Source organism: Mustela lutreola, chromosome 7 (assembly GCF_030435805.1).
Source record: "Mustela lutreola isolate mMusLut2 chromosome 7, mMusLut2.pri, whole genome shotgun sequence".
NCBI classification, from domain to species: Eukaryota; Metazoa; Chordata; class Mammalia; order Carnivora; family Mustelidae; genus Mustela; species Mustela lutreola.
The window spans coordinates 136,438,664-136,460,449 of record NC_081296.1 but is presented as its reverse complement, the minus strand read 5'-3'; the positions used below and the strand labels follow the sequence as shown (position 1 = coordinate 136,460,449).

The window sequence follows — 21,786 nt, the reverse complement described above, 5'->3', positions numbered from 1 at the left end:
GCTCTTAACTTGGACGGAGTTATTCTGGTGTACAGTGTAGGAACCTCTGTGGAAAGGACCTGCCCTCAACTGTGCTATTCAACGCGTGTGTGAGCAAAATGTGTCAGGCCAACCGACGCCATACTCTTTTGGAGAAAAGGAAGGCTTTTCCCCAAGGCCAAGTAAGTGAGACTGCCCTCTCTTTGTTTCCCAGACGTGTTGAAAAGTGTAGGGGGTGTGAGCGTCACAAGGTTTGGAGTTGGACCACCTGAGTTTAGAGCTGGCTCTGCCTACTTCACACCTGTGGAACCTCTCAGGCTACGGAACCTCTTGGAGCCTCAGTATCCTCCAACCTAGGGTAAGCTCTTAGTGTTTGCTACTTTTTTTTTTTTTTTTTTAAATTTAAGCCCAAACCAGCTCTGGCTACTGCTAATGTAGGGTCATCTACAATCCCTGGCAGAAATAAGGGCCTTCCAAACTGTAATGTGAAGCAAGCTCTCCCCGCAGATTCCAAGGAGACTGGGCATGGAGGAGAACCGTCTCGGGATTCCCCAGTCAAAGGAAAAGTATAAAGTACAGTCTGTACCATCTGCAGCCCCCTCATGTCAGAAATACGCCAAGAAGAGAGACCGGATGAGTCCCTCGGTTTATCCCAACTGTGATAACGGTGGAGGCAATGATAAACCACGGGGTCATTGCAAGGATGCAGACCCCATCTAGTAGGGCCAGGGGAAGGTTTTGCAATACTTTGAGGGATACGAAGTGTTCTCTTACAGCGAAATTTCCTGTATACAAGAAACGCAAGCCTTTGCAAGTTCAAACTGTACTCCTGCCCCAGGTATGTGTGGAAGTTCAAGAGGGCTGCCTTTATTCATTTACTGGTACAACAGGCACATCACACAGGCTGCATAATCCTTCCTGTCGGGATTGCAGAAGCTATGGACCAAGGCCTAGAGCCAGCTGCTCGGGAGAAATGCAATGTGAACCCCATCTGTAATTTAAAATATTTTAGTAGCCTCATAAGCAAAGTGGGGGGGGGAAGCAAAATTCATTTTAATAATTTTTTATTTATTTAATAATGTTTAATAATGTTTTATTCATTTTAATAATGTTTCATAATGTTTTATTTATTTAAATGCATCGATTCCCCAAAATTGGGATTTCAGCATCATCAATACTTTAAAATGAGATATTTTATGTTCTTTTTTTTCCTTCTTTTTACCAAGTCTTTGAAATCCGGTGTGTTTTATGTGGAGCCACATTTCAAGTGCTCAATAGCTACAAGGGGTTAGTAGCTATCTGTTTGGACCTGGGCAGGTCTAGAGGACTCAAATAGCCTCTTAAGATAGGATAGGCTGAAAAGAACTGCTTGCCTTTAACGCTTATGATAGCCTGAGACCCGTACACTCCTCCTAACCGGGCCTCTGTAATCCTAGTGTTTCCCCTGGGATCTCGAGATTGATGGCTAGATATTCCCAGAATGTGCCAAATTGGTCTGAGTTGATGCATTCACATATTTACTGATTCCTGTATTCATGTATTCATCAGACATTTGTCAAGCACTCATCGGTGTTTACCCCAACCTCACCCTGATTTTTCTTGACCTCAGGCCCCCTCCTCCTCTTCCACTGCAGACTCTAACCCTGGCTCAGTTTTTCCTACCTCAAGTCCTCCCCATGCCCAAAGTCAAGGAGCCATCCCAGAGTCTAGAAGCTCACTGGCACCACCTCCTCAGTGGCCTCATTCCCACTTCTGACACCCTTGGAGTATCATGACCAAGTACTGCTCCACCTCTGAAATCATAAGTTCAAACCCCCACCCCAGCGGATTACCTCATGGCTTTCTGCTTCTCCGACTCTCACTTCTGCCTCAGCTGTTAACTCCATCAAACCCTGGCATTCTCTCTTCTGTCTTCATGCTTCCCCTCAGTCATCATCTCTTTTTCTATCCTATATGGAATCTCCATGAACCATCTTTTATCACTGTTCCCAATATCCCACTGTTCTTAAATGACACCTGTTGAGGTCAGTGAAACCATTCTCCTTCCTAGCTCTGACGTTTGGGCTGCTGAGCACTGGAGAATAAAATTACCAACCCCTTGGAGTGGAGCTGTTAGTGTTCTGATCTCCAGCCTCACACTTTAAAGCCCCCAACCCTCCCCAGCAATCCTTTGTTCTTAATCAGCTTTCTCTCCCATTTCCTTGATGACCATTCTTTTCTAACTTGTTGCCCTATGATCTCCCTTCTTGTTCTCTAGAGATCATCTCCCTGTCAACTTTAGAGAAAAAAATGGAACCACCAAGTGAAAACGCTCTACTCCTTATTGCCACCCCAGTACACTGGCCGGTATCCATAACCACCTTTCTTCCTTCCTTCCCAACACAGTGGCTGACTACTCCACTATGCTTGGGATCCCTTCTTCCTGCCTCCTCAGAGATTATGCTCCTTCTGCTCACCCCTCTCCTTTTCTTTCCTGACTCCTTCCCATCAGCATTTAAACATGCTTCGGATCTCTCCTATAGGAAACTCTCTCCCAGCCAAAGGCCCCCTCCAGCCACCCTTCCACCTCCCCACATCTCCCTCACAGCCAAGCTTTTTGACTTGTCTTCTCCTGATATCCATACTTCCTTACTTTTCATTCATCTTCATTCCACTGAAATATAGCTTCTGCTCTTATCACTCTACTGAAACTCCCCATCAAAATCCCCAGTGCCTTCCTTGTTGCCAGATGGAATGGGCATCCTCCAGGCTTTATTATTTCTTGAATGTTCTATAATTTTGCGTAACCCCCCCTTTCTTGTAAGATTCTCTTCCCTTGGTTTCTGTGATATTCTTGTTTTCCTTCTAACTCTGTAGACAATGACGGTGTTCCTAAGATTTCATCCTTGGTCTCTTTCCTCTTCTTACTTTAAAGCCCCTCTTTGAGAAAATTTCACCCCTCCAGTTGCTTCACATATCATCCCCCTACTGACAACTCATACATCTATGTTTTTATCCCCTTTCCTGAGCCATAGACTCATAAATCCTTTTGCCTATGGACCTCTTCAATGGAAGAGACAAAGGCTCATCAGAGACAAAGACTCAACATGCCCAAAGGTGCATTCAGCACCTTCTGCCACCATCCTCCAAAAAAAACGAAAGCCCCTCTCTCCCCTTAGCTCCTCTGTCCTCTTCATTCTGAATGGCACAATCACTATCAAGTTACCCTGGCCTCTGGCTTTTTCTTCTCCCTTTGACTTTCATCTCTGATCTGTCCCAAGTCCAAGAGATTTGGCCTTCTCTAGATTTATTCAGGGAGTCTACTTCACCGCAGCCACTTTTTTTTTTTTGACAGAGCTCACAAGTAGGCAGAAAGGCAGACAGAGAGAAAGGGGGAAGCAGGCTCCCTGCCGAGCAGAGCGCCCGATGCAGGGCTCTCTGCCCAATGTGGGGCTCAATCCCAGGACCCTGAGATCATGACCCAAGCCAAAGGCAGAGACTTTAACCCCCTGAACCACCTCGGTGCCCTCCTGCAGCCACTTCTAACTAGTGTTGATCTTCCTCCTGTCCTCAGTCTGCTTTCCACACTGCACAGAGCAGTATTCTACTCTGTGAATCATGGCCAGTCCCACTGCCGCTTAAAACCTCTCTGCAAACCCCCACCATCTTCATTTTTTTTTTAAGATTCTATTTATTTATTTGACAGACAGAGATCACAAGTAGGCAGAGAGACAGGCAGAGATAGAGGGGGAAGCAGGCTCCCTGCTGAGCAGAGAGCCCAATGCAGGACTCGATCCCAGGACCCTGAGACCATGACCTGAGCCGAAGGCAGAGGTTTAACCCACTGAGCCACCCAGGTGCCCCCCCATCTTCAAAATGCAGGCCAAATTCCTTAGCATAGCAGAGAAGGCCCTCTGTTGCTGGCCCCACCCACTTCCCTGTCTCATCCTTCAGCCCTTCCCTTCTATCACCCCCCCCCCCCAGCCACCCTCAAGGTGAGGATCCCACTCCAGCAGGCTGCAGGGACTTTATGGAAATTTTCTTCCCAGCCCCAAATCCCTCTCCTCCTCCCCTGGGTCTGCCCCTCCTTCTGTCTTCACTGCTTACTGCCTAATGGACCTTCAAGTCTCAACTTAGATATTTCTGCCTCAAGGAAGCATTCCCAAATCCCCAGCACCTACCCACACACAAACACACCACGTCCCCCAGTCTGGACCAGAAGCTTCCTCTTATTTGCTTCTCTCACACCCTTGCTCACTCTGGGCCCAACACTGTCACTGTCTCTTTACTCGTCAGTACCCCTCAGTGAACTGTATACTCATGAGCTTTGCCACTCTGTTCCCGTTGCCTAAGCCAGCCTAGGGCATCCAACACATAGAAGGAACAAACACATAAATGAATAAAAAGTCCTTTCTGGAGAGCATCAGTTTCATAAGGAAACTGAGCATAATAAAACCCAAACTTGCAAAAGTGAACACACAAAGGGGCATTTCTTCCTTTATAATTCTGCAAGTAACTTTCTTTCAAAAACCCCCCATATTTGAAATTCCACTAGATTTACAACTATCATTTTATTTTAAAAAGCTCTCACAAAAAATGAGATATGATTACATTTGATAATAATGGCATCTCTTTCTTTCTTTGGTTGTACTTCCTCAACCTTGCCATCTAAAGTGGTTTCTGCCAATTTTCTTGGATTCTTTTCTCTCCATTCTGTCCTTGGAGACCTAGAACCTTCATCTCTTATGCTAATAGAAGACCAAATACACGGGGCACCTGGGTGGCTCAGTGGGTTAAAGCCACTGCCTTCAGCTCAGGTCATGATCCCAGAGTCCTGGGATTGAGTCCTGCATCAGGCTCTCTGCTCAGCAGGGAGCCTACTTCCTCCTCTCTCTCTCTCTGCCTGCTGCTCTGCCTGCTTGTGATCTCTGTTTGTCAAATAAATAAATAAAGTCTTAAAAAAAAAAAAAAAAAAGACCAAATACAATGCAAACTTTTCCCTAAAGGAGCAGTTAGGAAATATTTCTGGCTTTGCAGGCTATGGGTCTTGGTAGCAACTTGACTTTGCCACGTGTCTGCATGAAAGCAACCACAGAAATACCTAAATGACTGATAATGACTGTATTTCAAGAAAACTTTGCTTACAAAGCAAGCAATGGACCAGATTCTGTCCTCAGACTATAGTTTGGCAACTCCTGAAACCTACCTCCTGAGCCCAGACCCTTCTGAGCCATGAATGGAGAACAACCTTGTCATGTTGAAGCACCAGCAAGGGCTCTGCAACCAGACTGACTTCATTTATGTCCCAGCTCTGCCACTTTCTAGCTCTGTGATATGGGGCCAGTTACTTAGCCTGTCTGTGCTCAGTTTCCTCCTCTGTAAAATGGGAATCAAACATAGTATCTCATAATAGCATAATAATAGATGGTTCAAATGTCAATTCCATTGAACGGTGTCTGCACTTATAACGGTTGTGTAAATGGTACCTTATAGGATCGTTATGGGTCCCTCTGCTGTGTTCCCCACTAGTGGAAGTGTTATAGCAGTGAGACTGACAATAAAAAAGGAAATTTTCATTCTCTTAGTATTGGGCCATACCTTGCCCAGGGTGATATTCTCTTTGACTCATTCAAATCAAAACTGTGCCTCCCCTCCTCCCCTGGGACTGTCTCTTTTGTCCCTGGTTGTGGATTAACTCTTGAGTCAGTTTACCTTCCAACTTTTAAGTGCCTTATGCCTACCTCCCAGCGCCACAGCAGCTCAACACCCAAATTAGTAGTTTAAAAGTACAACATTTTGATTAGGTGGGACATCACACGCTGGGTATATGGTTTCTGAAATGCCAGCCCTACAAATAACCCTGAAGGATACATAGAGTCAACAGACTTTTGACAGTGGTAAAAAGGCAATTCACTGGAGAAAGGACAGTATTTTCACCAAATGATACTGGAATGTTCGAACATCAACACGCACAACGAATCTCCACCCATACCTCACGAAGGTACCTTTTATGCCTCATGCAAAACAGATCCTAGAGAAAGCACTGTAAACAGACAGTGGCGATGGTTATACAACATTGTTAATGTACTTAATGCCACAGACTTGCACATTTTAAAAGGGTTAAAATATAAATTTTTTGTTGGCATATTTTACCACAATAAAAAAAATTTAATGGATTGTAGACCTAAATGTAAAAGCTAAAATCATAAAACTTCTAGGATAGGAAAAAATCAACACGACCTTGGATTAGGCAGAACGTTTAGATATGATACCAAAAACATGATCTGTAAGAGAAAAAAATGGTAATTTTGATCAATTTTGAAAAATTTTCATTTATGAATTTTGAGGGGCGCCTGGGTGGCTCAGATGCTTAAGCATCTGCCTTTGGCTCAGGTCATGATCTCCGGGTCCTGGGATTGAGCGTTTCATTGGGCTCCTGACTCAGCAAGGAGTCTGCTTCTCTCCCTCTGCCTCTCTCCCCTGCTCATGCTGTCTCTGTGTGTGTCTCTCTCTGTCTCAAATGAATACATTTTTAAAAATTATGAATTTTGAAAAATTATCAAAATTATTCAACTTTATAAAAATTGAAATGCATACTCTGAAAGACACTGTTAAGACTAACAAGCTAGGAGCGCCTGGGTGGTTCAGTTGGATAAGCATCTGCCTTTAGCTCAGGTCATGGTGTCTGAGTCCTGGGATTGAGTCCCACCACACTGGCCCCCTGCTCAGCAGGAAGCCTTCTTCTCCCTCTCCTGCTCCCCATGCTTGTACACTCACTCTCTCTCTCTCTCTCTTTCTCTTTGTCAAATAAATGAATAAATAATAAAATCTTAAAAAAAAAAAAAAGAATAAGAAGCTAAACCATAGACTGGGAGAAAATATTTGCAAACCACATTTCTGACAAAGGGTTTCTGCCCAGAATATATCAAGAACTCTCAAAACTCAGTAAGAATATAAACCATCCAGCTTAAAATAGGCAAAACATCTGAACAGTAAGAAAGATATATGAATGACCAAAAAGCACATGAAAGGATGCTCAACATTACTAGTCACTAGGAAAATGCAGATTAAAACCACCAGGAAATACCACGACATCAAGAGTTGGCAAGAATGTAAAACAGCTGATGCTACTGTATATTCCTAGGGGGAATTCAAATTAGCAAAGCTCCTTTGCAATTTGGGTGACAACATGGCAGTTTCTCACAAGGCAAAACATGTACGTGCTACATACAGGCAGCAATCCCACTTCAAGTATCTACTCAAGAGAAATCTCTGTTTTCACACAGAAACTGTATAAACCTGATTGTTTATAGCAGCTTTATGCATAATCACCAGAAAGGGAAACTATGAAGATCTAGCAGGTAAGTGGATAGTGTGTGATACATCCTACAATAGAATATTACTCTGAAATATGAAGGAACAAACTACTGCTTCAGGCAATAACATGGATAAATCTTAAATGCATTTTACTAAGTGAAAGGAGCCAGACACCCCCCACCCCCCGCCAAAAACCTACATCTTGTATTATTTCATTTATATGACTCCGGAGAACGTGAAACTCTAAGGATGGAACAGTGATTTCCAACATTGGCTTAGGCTGGGAAGGGGTTAATCATAAAGGGACAGCATGAGAAAAATTTTCAGGTGACGGAACTGTTTGGAGTGGAACCATGGTAGTAAATACATGACTCTCTGCATTTGTCGAGACCTACAAAACTGTGCTGTACAAAGTGAATGTTGCTGTATGTAAATTAAATAAAATCAACCAGGATATGGGGGGTGTGTGAAATGCAGGCAGTTACCAGTGAACAAATGAATCAAATAACCACATTGAAGAGGCTAGGAAGAGTGGACCTAGATAATTTGCCAGGGCGGTGGCACAGGAGGGGGGGGTGCAGTGGGGGGAAGTGTTTTAACTGGATACATAAGGGGACACACACACACACACACACACACACACACTATAATTACAAACATTGTGTTCTAGTTGGTAAATTTGTTTCCCCTATTATGGTTTAGCAATTGTGGAATTACTTTATATGTATACTAGAGATGAGCAAAGAAGTAAATACATTGTAGAAAATGAGAGCAGGTTTTCTTGAGGAGAAAGAAATAACAAATATGAAAAGAGGAAAGACAGGTGGTGGTGCTGAATTGGAATCAGGGGTATTGGTGTATTCATGGCTTTGTTTAATATATATACAGATAGACGGGTATGGAAATAAATACAGATGTGTGTTATGTGTGGCTTAGTGTATATGCAGACAGACAGAGGTGTATATCCTAGCTCTATCCACCGGGAAGGACTAGAAGCAGTGCCAACCCAACAGTGATGGGCATGCCAGCACTCAGACCTAGGCTTTCACTCTCCTTGGGAAAGTGTTTGATGCCTGTGGCGCCAAAAGGGAAGGAAGGGATCAAACAAATAAAAATAAAAGGCGAGGCACACGTCAATAGGGCACAGCGGTGAACCTGAATGAGCTCCCATAACCAAAGCCGGAACTTGAATAGCAAAATAATGGTAGCACTGTATGAATAAAATAAGCCTCCATGATCCCTGTTAAGATAAACAACTGAATAAACAAACAAATAGGGGAGAGGGACCACTCTCTCCCACAAAAGAATTCCAATCGGCAAACATAGAAGGACTGTGGGAAACAGAAAATCACCATTGAAACATGACAGTAATAAGGGCTGAGGCAAGACCTCAGTAAGATCACGGATGCTATAATTATTGGGCAGAATAAATAAATAAAGGTATTGGGCAAAAAGTTTAAGCAGAAACAGGATATTTGCATAAAACATCTCCAAAATATGTAATAATTACAAAGGGGGAAACAGTAACTTTATAGTAGGTAAATCTGGCAGATACCACCTTGACCAAGACAACAACGTAATACATATTGACATCATGTGTCCCTGATATGTGCTGAGAAGGGCATATCCGCTTTGGTGCCTTTCCTGGTAATCATGAGAAATCACCAGACAAACCCAAACTGAGGGACATTCCACAAAACTTCTGAGCAGGACTCTTTAGAAGTGTCAAGGTCATAAAAGACAGAGACTGAAGAAAGGTCATATTTTGGGAGAGAGAGAGAAAGACATGATAACAGCACAAAGTAGGGTCCTGAAATGGATCCCAGGACAAAGAACAGGCATTAGTGAAAGAATGGGTAAAACACAAATGTGATCTGTAGTGGAGTTAATAACATTGCACCAATGTTAATTTCTTACTTTTGATAATTTTGCTATGTAGGATGTAAAGACAAGGGGAAGCTGCGTAAAGAGTATACGGGAACCTTATTATTTTGTGACTCCCTACAGTCTTAAATATTTCTCTTTTTTTTTTTTTAAAGATTTTATTTATTTATTTGACAGAGAGATCACAAGTAGGTGGGAGGGGGGTGGGGTGGGGGGAGCAGGCTCCCTGCTGGGCAGAGAGCCCAATGCAGGGCTCAATCCCAGGACCCTGGGATCACGACCTGAGCTGAAGGCAGAGGTTTAACCCACTGAGCCGCCAAGGCGCCCCTTAAATATTTCAGAATTAAAACTTTAATTTAAAAAAATGATACTCTGTGGGGCGGCTCAGTAGGTTAAAGCCTCTGCCTTCAGCTCAGGTCGTGATCCCAGGGTCCTGGGATCGAGCCCCACATCGGGCTCTCTGCTCAGCGGGGTGCCTGCTTCCTCCTCTCTCTCTGCCTGCCTCTCTGCCTACTTGTGATCTCTGTCAAACAAATAAATAAAATCTTTAAAAAAAAAAAAAAAAAAAGGATACTCTGGGGCACCTGGGTGGCTCAGTCCATTTAGTGTCTGCCTTCAACTCAGGTCATGATCTCAGGATCCTGGGATGGAGCCCCTCAAGGAGCCCGCTTCTTCCTCTCTCCACCCCCCAACTCATGCTCTCTCTCTTGCTCTCAAATAAATAAGTAAAATCTTTAAAAAAATAAAAAGGATACCCCTCAGTAATAAACTTTTAAAATAACATATGAAAAGAAGTTGCAGATAGATTTTATGATGTTAAAAAGAAAGAAAACTTTTAAAATTATGGTTCTTGAACATTTTTATTTCTCCAGAATACTCTTTCCCCCAAATAAATAATTGCTGTCCACCATCATAAAGAGAAGCTCTGATTAAATCACACTCCTGTTCAAAAATCTTTAGTGGCTTCCTATTGACTTTCCACTGCATTGAATCTATCCCTGAAATTGCTCTGGTATCTGTTGCCTCACTTTTCCCTGCTACTCCCTGCACTCTATACTCCCCCCAAACTCACCTGGGACTCTGCTGCTTCCTTTATTCCGCATTCCTGGAAATGCCTCTGGCCAGGACGCTACTTGCCAAGAGCCCACAAACGCTCCCCAGCCTGAAGAAACCTCACCTTCCCTTGAACTCAGTCTCCCTCATGACCCTAATCAATTTCCAGTAACTGCCTGGTGCCTCTGCCCAGTGGCTATTTAGGATGTTGTCCTCCAAATTTTCTAAGTCTCTTTTTGTGCGTGAGACCACGTGGTACTGTCCAGATAGAGCACCTAGAGTCTAGACCAGGACCAACATACTTTCCAGTCCCCTTTTTTCTCCTTTAAGGATACTTCCGTATCCTCTGCACCAGCATGGGAGTATACCAGATGCCCAAGGAGTCTCCAGGACACATGCTCACCAATTCATCCTAGAAGTCAAGCACTCCCCCTGGTCTGCTTGGTGTTTCTTTCAAGGAAACACATGATATTGGACCACGGAAGAATGGTGTTGCCATGCTGATTTAGGGTGACCCAGATTTGTCTTATGAATGGCAGCGCTGCCAAAAATGTTTGCGTATGACCTTTATACCCTAGGGGTAGCTGTGTCAATTTCTGTCTTGTATGATACTTGCCCTGAAAGGTCCAGTACGTAATGATGTCTATACCCCCTCCCCACAGTGGTTGCCTACCTCAGTGTCTCGTACATAACAGACACTCCATAAATCTTACAGAATGAATCCCTGAAAGGAATGAGTAACATCTCAGATATACATGTTTCTTTTGGTCCAAGATTCTAACTACGGCTTCTCTAAACAAATTCCTAGATTGTCGTCATTCTTCCGAGTGGCAAAGAGGCATTGCCAAAATCCCCCAGCCCTCCAGTCACTGACCTGACCGCTGATGTGCTGAAAGCTTATCAAGAAGGAACAAACACGCCTCCAGATTCTCTTGAGAGTAAACTGCAAGTGACCTTCAACTCCAAGGCATGTGAAAACAGCCCCGCATGTGAGTGATGGTTGAGTGTTTTCAAGTTAGGCAGCCCGGTAACTTGGATTGAACAGTGCTTTGGCTGCAACAAATTGTGGCAATAGAACATATGTTTCCCGGGCTTTGCTTTTGATCTTCTGCTCCAAGGCTGAGGACACTCTCCCGAGGGGGAAAGAAAAAAGGAAAGAGAACTGGGTGGAAGAAAACGGACTTCACCCATCATTGTAATATTTCGTACCTGAAGCACAGCCACCTTGAGAGAAGAACATGGTGGCCGCTCTTCACAGTCACCTGACTAAGGGTCTTGGGCTTGCTCCTGCCCTGGAGGGAAATGCACCACCACGGAGAGGCCCGCCCACAGCACCAGCACACTCACAGCCAAGCCTGGGCTCGGCCCCCGGGGACATATGAGAAAAGAGGGCCTGCCAGAGCCACCAAGAGGGTGGGAGGCCGGCTGCTGTTGCCGGGTCCACCCGTGTGGATCACAATGACTGCATGAGGTCATGGAATGTTGAAGAGGTGAGATGAAAGCGGCTCCTGAGTCACAAAGTCACAGGCGGATGGGCATCCTTTCGACGGGGCTCCCAGGAATTGGGCTGTACCACGTTCCCTGATGTTCCGGGGAAGCAGCGACTTCTCCCAGACAGAGTTGGGGTCCATTCCATGCCTGTCCTGTTCCCACCACAGCCCACTGTCCCCAGGGCTTGCCGGGATGGAAAGATAACTCCAGGCCCCCCTGGGATTTATCCGTGTGAGGGGCAGGGTGCACAGACTTTGAGACAGAAGTGAATGGACGGGTGTGCTTCTTAGGGGAGCAGCAGAGAGGTGGCGAGAAGCTGACAGCAGTCACCAGGAGGGCCCTGGAACCATGGACAATGATGAGCCTCTTGAGCCTGAGACACAAGGTGAACAGGCATCCTACCTCTCACCTCTCAGGCCCTTCTGGGCTGTCTCAGTGTAATACCCAGGGATCACATGGACCCCACCCCCCACCCCTCCTCATGGGGACCTCTCCTCTAGAAGCGGGATGGAGTGTCACAGTGACATGGCTTCAGGGGCTTCTCAAACAGGGAGTGAGAGAGTTGGATGTAGTGATCTGCTGGAATTGGCTTGTCCTAGCTCTGGCTGATTTTCTTTTTCATTTTGTGAAAGAATGAGTAGAATACAAATATGATCTGTAGTGGAGATAATCAGCCATGTTGGGAATATTTACACCACCCAAATTGGCTCATACTACAAATCAGGATTCCTCACCCCTGCCCCGCCTTGAGAGCCAGTTAAACATCTACGAGCATTCTACGCATTGGATGGAATTCTCAAATTGTAGGACTAATGAGGATATTAAGACTCAGAAAGTCATCACTTTTCGATGGCTGAGTTTGGTGGCTAAGCCACTGTATGTCTTCCAGCTGCTGGGCTATGGCTCTGTCCACCCCTTATCATGTAGACCTTGTCTTACCCTCTTGGAAATAAACACTGGAGCTTGGGTTTATGGATAAGGACTAAGAAAACACAGACCTGCGTGGACTCATTAGGAACCCACTATCTTAGAACGTAGGGGGTTAAAACTTGGGACCACCGCCACAAATGCTCAGCCCACCCAAAGAGTAGATTGGCCAAGTTCTGATGGGCTCCTGGTGGCCGAGCATGGCTCCCCCAACAGTGCATCCCACAGAGGTGGAATGACTAGCTCTGGACCCTTGTGTGAGGTTTTCAGGAACCCATGCTGATCCCAGATCAGTGGTCCACTGGCAGAAAACCCATGTCCAGCGAGTGTAGGGACTGGTGGGAAGAAAGCAAAAAGGTATAGATACATACTCATCGTAATTAATTTCAACCCCAGCAAGATTTTGCAAGTCCGTCCTCCTTCATGGTCCTAAAATGTTGGATTGGAAGAGAGAGAAGCTAGGTCAAGTTTTTAGGAATCAAGTCATCCTTCTTTCTCCTTGGGACTGTTCCTGTACCCCCTCATTTGACATTTGACCCAAGTCGCCTGCCCTACCCTGCCCCATCCCAGGCCTTCCTCAGCATGGCTTGTGCCCGCCAATGAGGAAGCCTAAGCATCGGCACACATCCTCTCCCGGGAAGAGTGAAGCAGACCCTGAACCCCACCCAACGCAAAGAGAAGGAAAAGAATGAGCAAGGAGCCAGTCTCCAAGACGGGCCCAAAGCAGGGAACCGGGCTGGAGCGGGGCGGGTGTTCAACATAAGACCCTGCGGGCCATCAGGGGGCAGTACTGGGTCCGGGAGGGGCGGCCCGTGGAACGGAGCCCCCTGGCGGGACTGAAGGCACACTGCAGTTCCTCGGCCCCGCGAGCCTGGTGAGGCTGGGGCGTCAGAGGCTGTGGCCAGGACCGGCTGGCAGAGCAAGGGAGTGCAGGCCGGGCTCCACGGGAAAGGCCCACAGCTTTCATTGCCAGCATCCGGAGATGAGTTTTTCTTCCAGATGAACCTGAAACAGAGCCAGCGCCACAGAACAGCGATGAAACCCTTTACTGTGAGGCCGAGGCGTCCGTGGGCGTGGATAAAGACAAGGCCGCCCGGGAGAGCTCAGAAACAGACCTGGAGATCGAAGGTGAGAGTGGGCCCTGGGGGCGCGGGGTGGTGGCGCGACCCCTTCCGCAGGAGCTGGAGGGTCTGCTCCCCGGGGTGGGCCATGGCTCTGGCCACCGGGCCGTCCAGCACAAGGAACCCTGGGGCAGCAGCCTGGGGTCCTCCTCGAGGCTGGCCCGGTGCCGCAGCTGTAGCTGCCCTGAGCTCGTGGCCTCCCCGGGGAGCAGAGCGGTCACATCAGCTTGTTGGAAGCCAAACCCAGACACAAATGGGGATTTCTGGCTTTCTCAAGGTTTCCGCATGGGGCATCTTCTGTCATCTTGGCTAGCGTCCCAGGAGTAGTCTTATTACCCGCCTTTTAAAGAGGAGGAAACTGAGGCTTACGGAGATTGTGTGAGTTGCCCAAGGCCACGGAGAGCTGCTACCATTCACAGATCCCCTGTCTGCCCCACCCTGCTGATCTGCTTTCCTGCTCTGTGTTGTGGGGGGCCGCGGAGTGTCTGGGGTCCACCTTGCCTCCTGGTGGCTTTCCTCTCTACTCATTCAAGGTCTCCATTCTCCTACTTGAGAGTTCACCCTGGACAGAGCGAGTGTGCCTAGGATGGGGGGCGGACGGGGAAGGAGGGAGCTCTCTGAGCTGCAGCAAGGACTCTGTTACCCCAAACAATGCCTTTACCCTCTCCCTCTCTGTTTCCCCAAGCAGGAAAGTGCCCAGAACCCCTGTAAAACAAGGTGAGCTCCGCGCTCATCCCACTGATGGGCAAGCCTGGGATTTCCAGCCTGAGGCTAGCCCAGTGGCCTTCCTCTCCTGTGCTCTGGCCTCTGGGTCAACAAGTCCGTAAACCTCCCAACCCACGATCAACACACAGCTTCCCCTCCATGCACGCCTCCTTCCTGAGCCCAACCCCACCCCATGTCTTGTTGTTCTTTTTCTGATTTCTTTCCATGTCAAGATGTACTGATTAACATTTTCCATGCTAATATACTGATGTTTTCAATGTGGAACTTTACCTGGTTGGAGGGGTGGCAGATAGAAACTGGATGTTTTCTCCCATTTTCCTGCTTTCACCCCATTCCTCCCCCTCCCCCAACTCCCCACAAGAGAGAACACTGTTGCAAGCTGCCTCCGAAATACAGTTGGTGCCTGACTGGCTCAGTCGGTTCAGCGTCTGCCTCCGGCTCAGGTCATGATCTCGGGGTCCTGGGATCGAGCCCTGAATTGGGCCCCCCATTCAGCGGGGTGTCTGCTTCTCCCTCTCCCTTGGCTGCTCCCCTAGTTCATGCTCTCTCTTGCTCTGCCTCTCAAATAAATAAATAAAATCTTTTTTAAAAATCAGATGAGGGTTCCTGGGTGGCTCAGTGGGTTAAAGCCTCTGCCTCCGGTTCAGGTCATGATCCCAGGGTCCTGGGATCGAGCCCCACATCGGGCTCTCTGCTCAGCAGGGTGCCTGCTTCCTCCTCTCTCTCTGCCTGTCTCTCTGCCTACTTGTGATCTCTGTCTGTCAAATAAATAAATAAAATCTTTTTTAAAATAAATAAATAATAAATAAATTAAAAATCAGATGAAACCCCACCCTAGTGACTACAGCTGGAAAGGGTCAGCAGAATGAAACAGAGCAGAATTAGTGCCAAGGACAAAGGTGGGGCTTACTGACCCTGCCATGGCAAACAGACATCTCCAATGGCAACTGTGCTGTGCTGGGACAGAAACCCAGGGCCCAGCTGCTCCAGCTTCTCATGTCCCTGCCTCGGGGACTGAGGTGCTGGGAACAGGGCGGGGAGGGTTTCTGGGCAGGCCTGAGACATGAGCCTGGGTGCAATAGCAAGCTGGCAATGAAGCCACGGAGGAGGGAGAGAAGGCAGGACAAGTTGTCACCTGCCACATGCCATTTGTCCTATGCCACAGTGGTTGTCACTTGGAGGCGATTTTGTACCCCAGGGGACATCTGGCAAACGGGGCCAGGGCGGGGGCGGGGGGATGCTACTGGCGTGTCACTGGCAGAGGCCAGGAATCCTGCTGAATATCCTTCAAGGCACACAACAGCTCCTCGCATCCGAGAAATAGCCGACTCCATTCTCTCGGTAGAGCAGAGAGAGACTCTGCTCTCCAGCCATCCTAAGGAGAAGGCCAGTTAGGGGCTGTGCCTGCAAAGTCAACTTCCTTGTAGGGTTGTCCTTTCACCGACAAAGCTCTCATTGTCTGCCCCAGAAATGTCCAGAGTGCGTTGGACAAAGGCCCTGGCATCCGAAGGAAAAACAGATGCAGGCTTTAGAACCCGGTGGGCCGTGGGAAGCCTTGCCATTGAAGGGGCTCACTTAATAAGGGGACAGCTGGGAGGGCGTACGGAACCCAGGGAGGCCCACTGCCCGTCGACCACAAGCCAGGCAGGTCTAAAGCCCAAGGAACAAAGGCCCGAAGTGGTTGGAATGGAAAGATAAATCGCCGTATTCTGTTAACTGGTTTTTAGCTCTGATCAGCTCTGTGTGATTCGGGGCTAGAATTTGTCCTTGGTAAAGGAGTCATGACTGTCCTTTTTGGGAGGAAAAATGACATGCAAAGTCTCTGAAAGAGGAAAGCCCCCTCAAATACAAGTTTGTTCGTTTCCAGCTGATTTGGGGTTGGGGGAGGGGTCTCTCCACCTTGCATTGATTGGTCACCTTGAGACGCCCTCTCAGTCCTGCTTGGGGATTTTAAAGTTGGAACCTCTCCTCTTGAAATCGTTAGTAAAGCTTCCCTTGTGGCTCTCATTTCAACCGTGGTCGTGAAACGAAAACGGAATGAAGGCTGCCCGCTTCACAAATGAGCTTCTTTCAGAGCTGTCTCATGGTGGGCAAGGGAGCTGGGCCTTTGTGCATCCTTGATAATCAGTCCCGGATGCGGGCAACCTGGGAAGGTGGGTGTGGGCCACACTTCTTCTCCTAGGAAAGCTTGGGGCCTAGAACCAGGGGCCTTTTCTCTTCCCCAAAGGGACATCCATCTGGGGCTTTCTGAAGTTCAGGTCTCCCTCTCCCACCTCCGGCTGCCTTCGCGATTAGAGCCACCCTCCTGCACACACACCCACAGGGACATTCTCAGGCAGAGGGGACACCAGGCAGAAGCACACCTGGCCCCAGGGTTAGAGGGGAATAAGGTCAAAGGAGAAGAGAATCCCCAGTTCATTCATTTGCATCTTTTTGTGTAGATACGGAGAAATTTTTCACCACCGGACAAAGGGAGCTCTACCTGGAGGCCTGCAAACTGATGGGCGTAGTGCCTGTCTCCTACTTTCTCCGGAACATGGAGGAGTCCTACATGAACCTCAACCACCATGGGCTGGGCCCCAACGGTACCAAGGCTATTGCTATAGCCTTGGTGGTGAGCATGACAATGGGGGCATATGGAGACTGGCAGCTGTGGGGTTTGATGGAGTGGGGGGTCCAAGACTCAGAGAGATCCTCCAGGGGACCTTAGATTACAGCTTTATGCCCAACCTACCCCAGACTCTGCTTGACTGCCAGTTAATTTACCTCACAGACATGTGTGCCCCACTAGCTCCTGGGAAGGGGGCTACTAGGGACCGTGGCCTTGGAAGCCTATGAACTTTCTGATTCAGGAAGCAAAGGCAACAGCCCTAGGTAAGTGGCCAGGCTGGGTCTCAATTCCAAAGCTCACCTTGCTGTAAGTAAGTTCACTACTGAGCTATTGTATTCAGTGTTTGCCTTTTGCAACATTATAATTCTTAAAAGATCACACTGTAGAGTAGATCATGTTTTCCCACAGGAATAATTCTCTCTCTCTCTGTCTCTCTCGGCTTGGCATGAGCAACCAAGGACTTGACCTTGAATTCATCCTGGCTTTATATAATTATAATTGATTGTATACAAACCACCTTGCATCCCAGAAAAACAGAACACGTGATGACTGTAGGTCAGCACAACACTGTTCATTTAAGACGGTAAAGGGAAAGTTTGGTTAAAAAAAAAAAAAAAAAAAAGCACTCACTCATTTTGGGAACTAGAACAGCATTTATGTTTAGCACGTATCCATTAAGAGGCTACATGAAATGTGAGATTGTGCTGCTTTCTGGGGGGAGGGAAGAGAGGAAGAGCAGAGAACGAACAAAACCGTCTCAAAATTTATTGAGTGTTGAAAGACTGATTAATGAGGTGTTAGGAATGCACCATTACCTCATGAGTTTCATGGGGGAAAAAAACAGATAATAATGCAATTCTCTCAGGACATGGGCCACTTATCTCTTAGTAACAACAGTTTCCATTGGGGGGGGAGTCTTCTGTTCTCTGATTCTCTGGGTCACTAATTTGACAGTTAATCACTGTGACATGTCGGCGGACCGAACTGGTATTTATCTTTCGTACTGTTCAACTTTGCACATGTTGTGTTTTCCTGGCTTAGCTTAAAAGCACCCTGACAGTAGTGGTCGTGTTTCATGGGTCTCGTCCCTCCCTCCCCTGCCCGCCTCTGCGTCCTTGGACTTGGTGGGGTGCAGAGGTGTTCCCTGCTCTCTCATGCTTGTTTCCCCAGCAGTGGGCACAAAAAGTAACCAGTGGCTACTGGCCTGGGTGAGATGAATGTGGATAAGCCTTGGGTTGGGGGCTGTCTGCTGCCCCCCACACCTGCTGCACCGGGACCCCCGAGGTGCGGAAGGGGAAAATAGCCAACAGTGCTGCTTAGAGCGGACCCCTGGCTCTCTTGCTGTGAGTCACTTGCTCTGACCTTGCTGCTTGTGGGCATGCCAACTGGCTTGGATGTAGATATGGAAGACTGAAGTCCAGGTCCTTCCAAGCAGCCCTGGGGCCACGTTCTGACTAAAGAAATGTGCCAGATAAGACAGAGCCTGAGTAAGACCTCTGGAGGAAGCAGGCCCAGTAGACGCCTTCTGTTTCAGTACCGGATTAAATGCATCAGTTTCTCCCTAATCTTAGAGTAGGTCACAGCTTCTCTCCTCCAGGCTAAATAACTACTCTCTGTGTAGCTCACCCCTGTACCCCGCATTTTTCAGGGACTTCATCGTTTTAATAACCCCTTTCTAAATTCCCCTGCAGAGCTCCCTTTGGTGGAGGTGCCCAGAATAAGCATACTGTCCCAGCACACCTCTGCAGGATGGCTCGTCCCCGGGGCGGCATCCTGCTCCAGTCCGTTCTCCGGAAGTGCTGGCCTGCAGCTCTGTGCCCTCTCAAAAGGCTGGGAGCTTAAGGGAGAGGACAAGCTCTGGGCAAGGGCAGGGAACTGATCGGGTCACCGACTCCCTCTGTCTTTCTCCCCCTCCTCTTGTGGCGGCTGAAGTCCAACACGAGTGTGGTCACCCTGGAGCTGGCAGACAACAGTCTCATGGAGGAGGGGCTCCTGAGCCTGGTGGAGATGCTGCAAGAGAATTACTACCTGCAGGAGATGGTACTGTGGCCCTTTTGCCAGCTCCCACCCCCGCACCGGGGCTCTCGACACCACCTAGGATGGGCCAGAGACCCCCGCCCTGGCCCCGGCCAGCCTCCAGCTTTCTGCGATGGGCCTGGAGGCCCCTCTCCTCCAGAGGTGACTTCTCAGAGGAGGGCCGCATGTCAGAGGCTGGCCGGGGGGTTGTGTTCCCCGTGGCCCAAAGAGACCAGTAAGCCCTTCCGCAGAGTCGCTTTAAAGTGAACTTAGAGAAAATAAAGGCACGAAATACTTCCATCAAACACAATGTGTCTGGAGACGGATGATGGCGAGGGTTGCATAAGCATGTGAACATACTTCAGACCACTGCACAGTACCCTTAGGAATAGTCAAGACGGTAAATGTTGTGTTATGTCTAGTTTACCATCATTTCGAAATGGGGGGAAAAAGAGGAGAAGCAATTAAGATCATAAGGGCTGGTTTGTATAAAGGTCCCTCCCACAAGCCCTAAAGGACTGTGCCCATTTGCATCCCTGCGTGTTCCCAGCACAGTCAATCGCGTTTCACAAATCAGTGAATGAAATTGACAATGATGATTTACTCTGAAGGAATCTTTCAATTGCTTCATGCCGAACTCTCCTAATAAAGCTATCTTAGGTTTCAAAAAAATGTACAGTAAGTTTATCTAAAGTACTAGGGCTGGGGCGCCTGGATGGCTCAGATGTTAGGCGTCTGCTTTTGGCTCGGGTTGTGATCCCAGGGTCCTGGGATCGAGCCCCACACTGGGCTCCCTGCTCAGCAGGAAGCCTGCTTCTCCCTCTCCCACCCTCCCCTGCTTGTGCTCCCTCTCTCGCTGTGTCTCTCTCTGTCAAATAAAATAAAATCTTAAAAAAAAAAGTAAAGTACTAGAGCTAAACCAAAGAAGTGGGAAGTCACCAAAGCTGACCAGAGAGAACTGAGACCAGCAGGCGGGCCTCCCAGCCAGGCGTTCGGGGAGCTGAATCCTCATCGTTCTCTGCTCCTTTGCTCTTCCCAATCCTTCCTACCCTTTCTCCCCTGGCCCTCTCCCCACCCAGCCCTACTGCCCAGTGCAGGTCTTGAGTAAGCCCCTCCCGGACACCATTTGCTAATGAGGGCCCTGGGGTGGCGTATTCAATACACACACAAGGGTGTTCTTGCTTTTTAGAATGTCTCCGACAATGATCTTGGTTTGAAGGGGGCCAGAATCATCTCGGAATTCCTTCAGAGAAACATCTCTTCGCTCTGGAACCTCCAGCTTTCAGGTGAGCCCATGGAAGACGAGGCAGGAGAGGACAAGGGGATGAAAAGGAGAGAATCCAGGGTCTAACTGGGCCAGACCAGGTTCCAGAACACTGTGTCTGCACCCTGCTAAGGCCTCTGGCCATCCTTTCCCCTCCCCGTGGCCACACTGGCTTCCTGGCTCTCCCAGACAAGGGACTTCCGACTCCCTTGGCAGCATGCCGGCCTTCGCTTGAAAAGTCTCTACCCGAGGTATCTGCATGGCTCACTCTGTTGCTTTATTCATGCCTCTGTTCAAACGTCCCCTCATTACAGAGGACTTCCCTGACCTCCCCTCCATCTCCATTGCTGTCCTGTTTCCCTGCTGGGTTTCTCTTAACAGCATTTATTGCTACCTGATCCCCACTGTACACTCAGTTTGTAATTAGTCTGTTATCTGTCTCTCTCACAGAAGAAAAAAAAAAAAACTCATTTGAGAACTCTAACACCCCCAGACTTGTCCTCACTCAGGCTTGTGGTTTGGGTTTATATTATCTTCAGGGTCCTGGAACTTAACCTAAGTGATCCCATGCTGGTAATGCCCTGGGGCACACAACAGGAGCAAAGAGAACACCCCATTGGAGGAACAATCCCTTGACCAGGCCCCAGGCTGTTTGAGATTCTCACAGATAAAGCTCCACTAAAGATGGGCTCACAGTCCAAAAATGCAAAGCAAGGAAACAAAACACTGTGAGAACTGTCCAAGTCTAGTAAGTGGCAGCATCAAGATCTTGAGAAAATAGAATTATTAGAAATTGGGGCGCCTGGGTGGCTCAGTCGGTTTAACGTCTATCTTCAGCTCAGGTCATGGTCCTGGGGTCCTGGGCTGGATCCCCACATCAGGCTCCCTGCTCGGTGCGGAGCCTGCTTCTCCCTCTCCCTCTGCCTCTCCCCCACTCGTGTGTGTGTGTGTGTGTGTGTGTGTGTGTGTGTGCGTGCACTCGCGTGCTCTCTCTCTCTCTCTCTGTCTCTAAAATAAATAAATAAATAAATAAATCTTTTAGGGGCACCTGGCTGGTGTAGTCAATAGAGCATGCAACTCTTTATCTCAGGGTAGCTACAGCCCCACATGGGGGTAGAGAGTACTTAAAAAAAAAAAAAATCTAAAAAAAAAAAGAAGACTATACCAAGTTATAATTCCACCAATGGAATATCTGTTTTCTGGTTATTAGCTAGTTTTTGGTGAATTCCTGGTTATTAGCAAGTTTTTTGTGAATCAGAATAAGTGAGTATATAGATGTTGAAGTCACAGTAGGTGGGTGCAAATCCTGGCTTTGACAGAAAGCAAGTTATCTAGCCCTTCTGTGATTCATTTTTCTCATTTATAAATGAGGAAGAATAATATTACCTACTTCAGACAGTGACTGTTGAGATGAAGTG

The 21,786-nt window shown here is 47.8% G+C and overlaps 1 protein-coding gene across 11 annotated transcripts in view; it reads left to right on the top strand.

The window, feature by feature from the left end:
• Window positions 1-21,786, top strand: part of LRRC74A (leucine rich repeat containing 74A) — a 46,802-nt gene that overhangs the window by 2,049 nt on the left and 22,967 nt on the right. For 6 of the 11 annotated variants that reach the window (XM_059182734.1, XM_059182732.1, XM_059182733.1 and 3 more), the window contains exons 1-5: window positions 11,647-12,088; window positions 13,630-13,758; window positions 16,919-17,091; window positions 19,021-19,128; window positions 20,294-20,390. In XM_059182734.1, the coding sequence (XP_059038717.1) occupies window positions 12,052-12,088; window positions 13,630-13,758; window positions 16,919-17,091; window positions 19,021-19,128; window positions 20,294-20,390 (544 nt within the window). In that variant the 5' untranslated portion in view covers window positions 11,647-12,051. Of the gene's footprint in view, window positions 1-11,025; window positions 11,202-11,607; window positions 12,089-13,629; window positions 13,759-16,918; window positions 17,352-19,020; window positions 19,129-20,293; window positions 20,391-21,786 lie in introns of those variants that run through there. The other 5 variants (XM_059182736.1, XM_059182731.1, XM_059182737.1 and 2 more) reach the window with 5 other exon arrangements.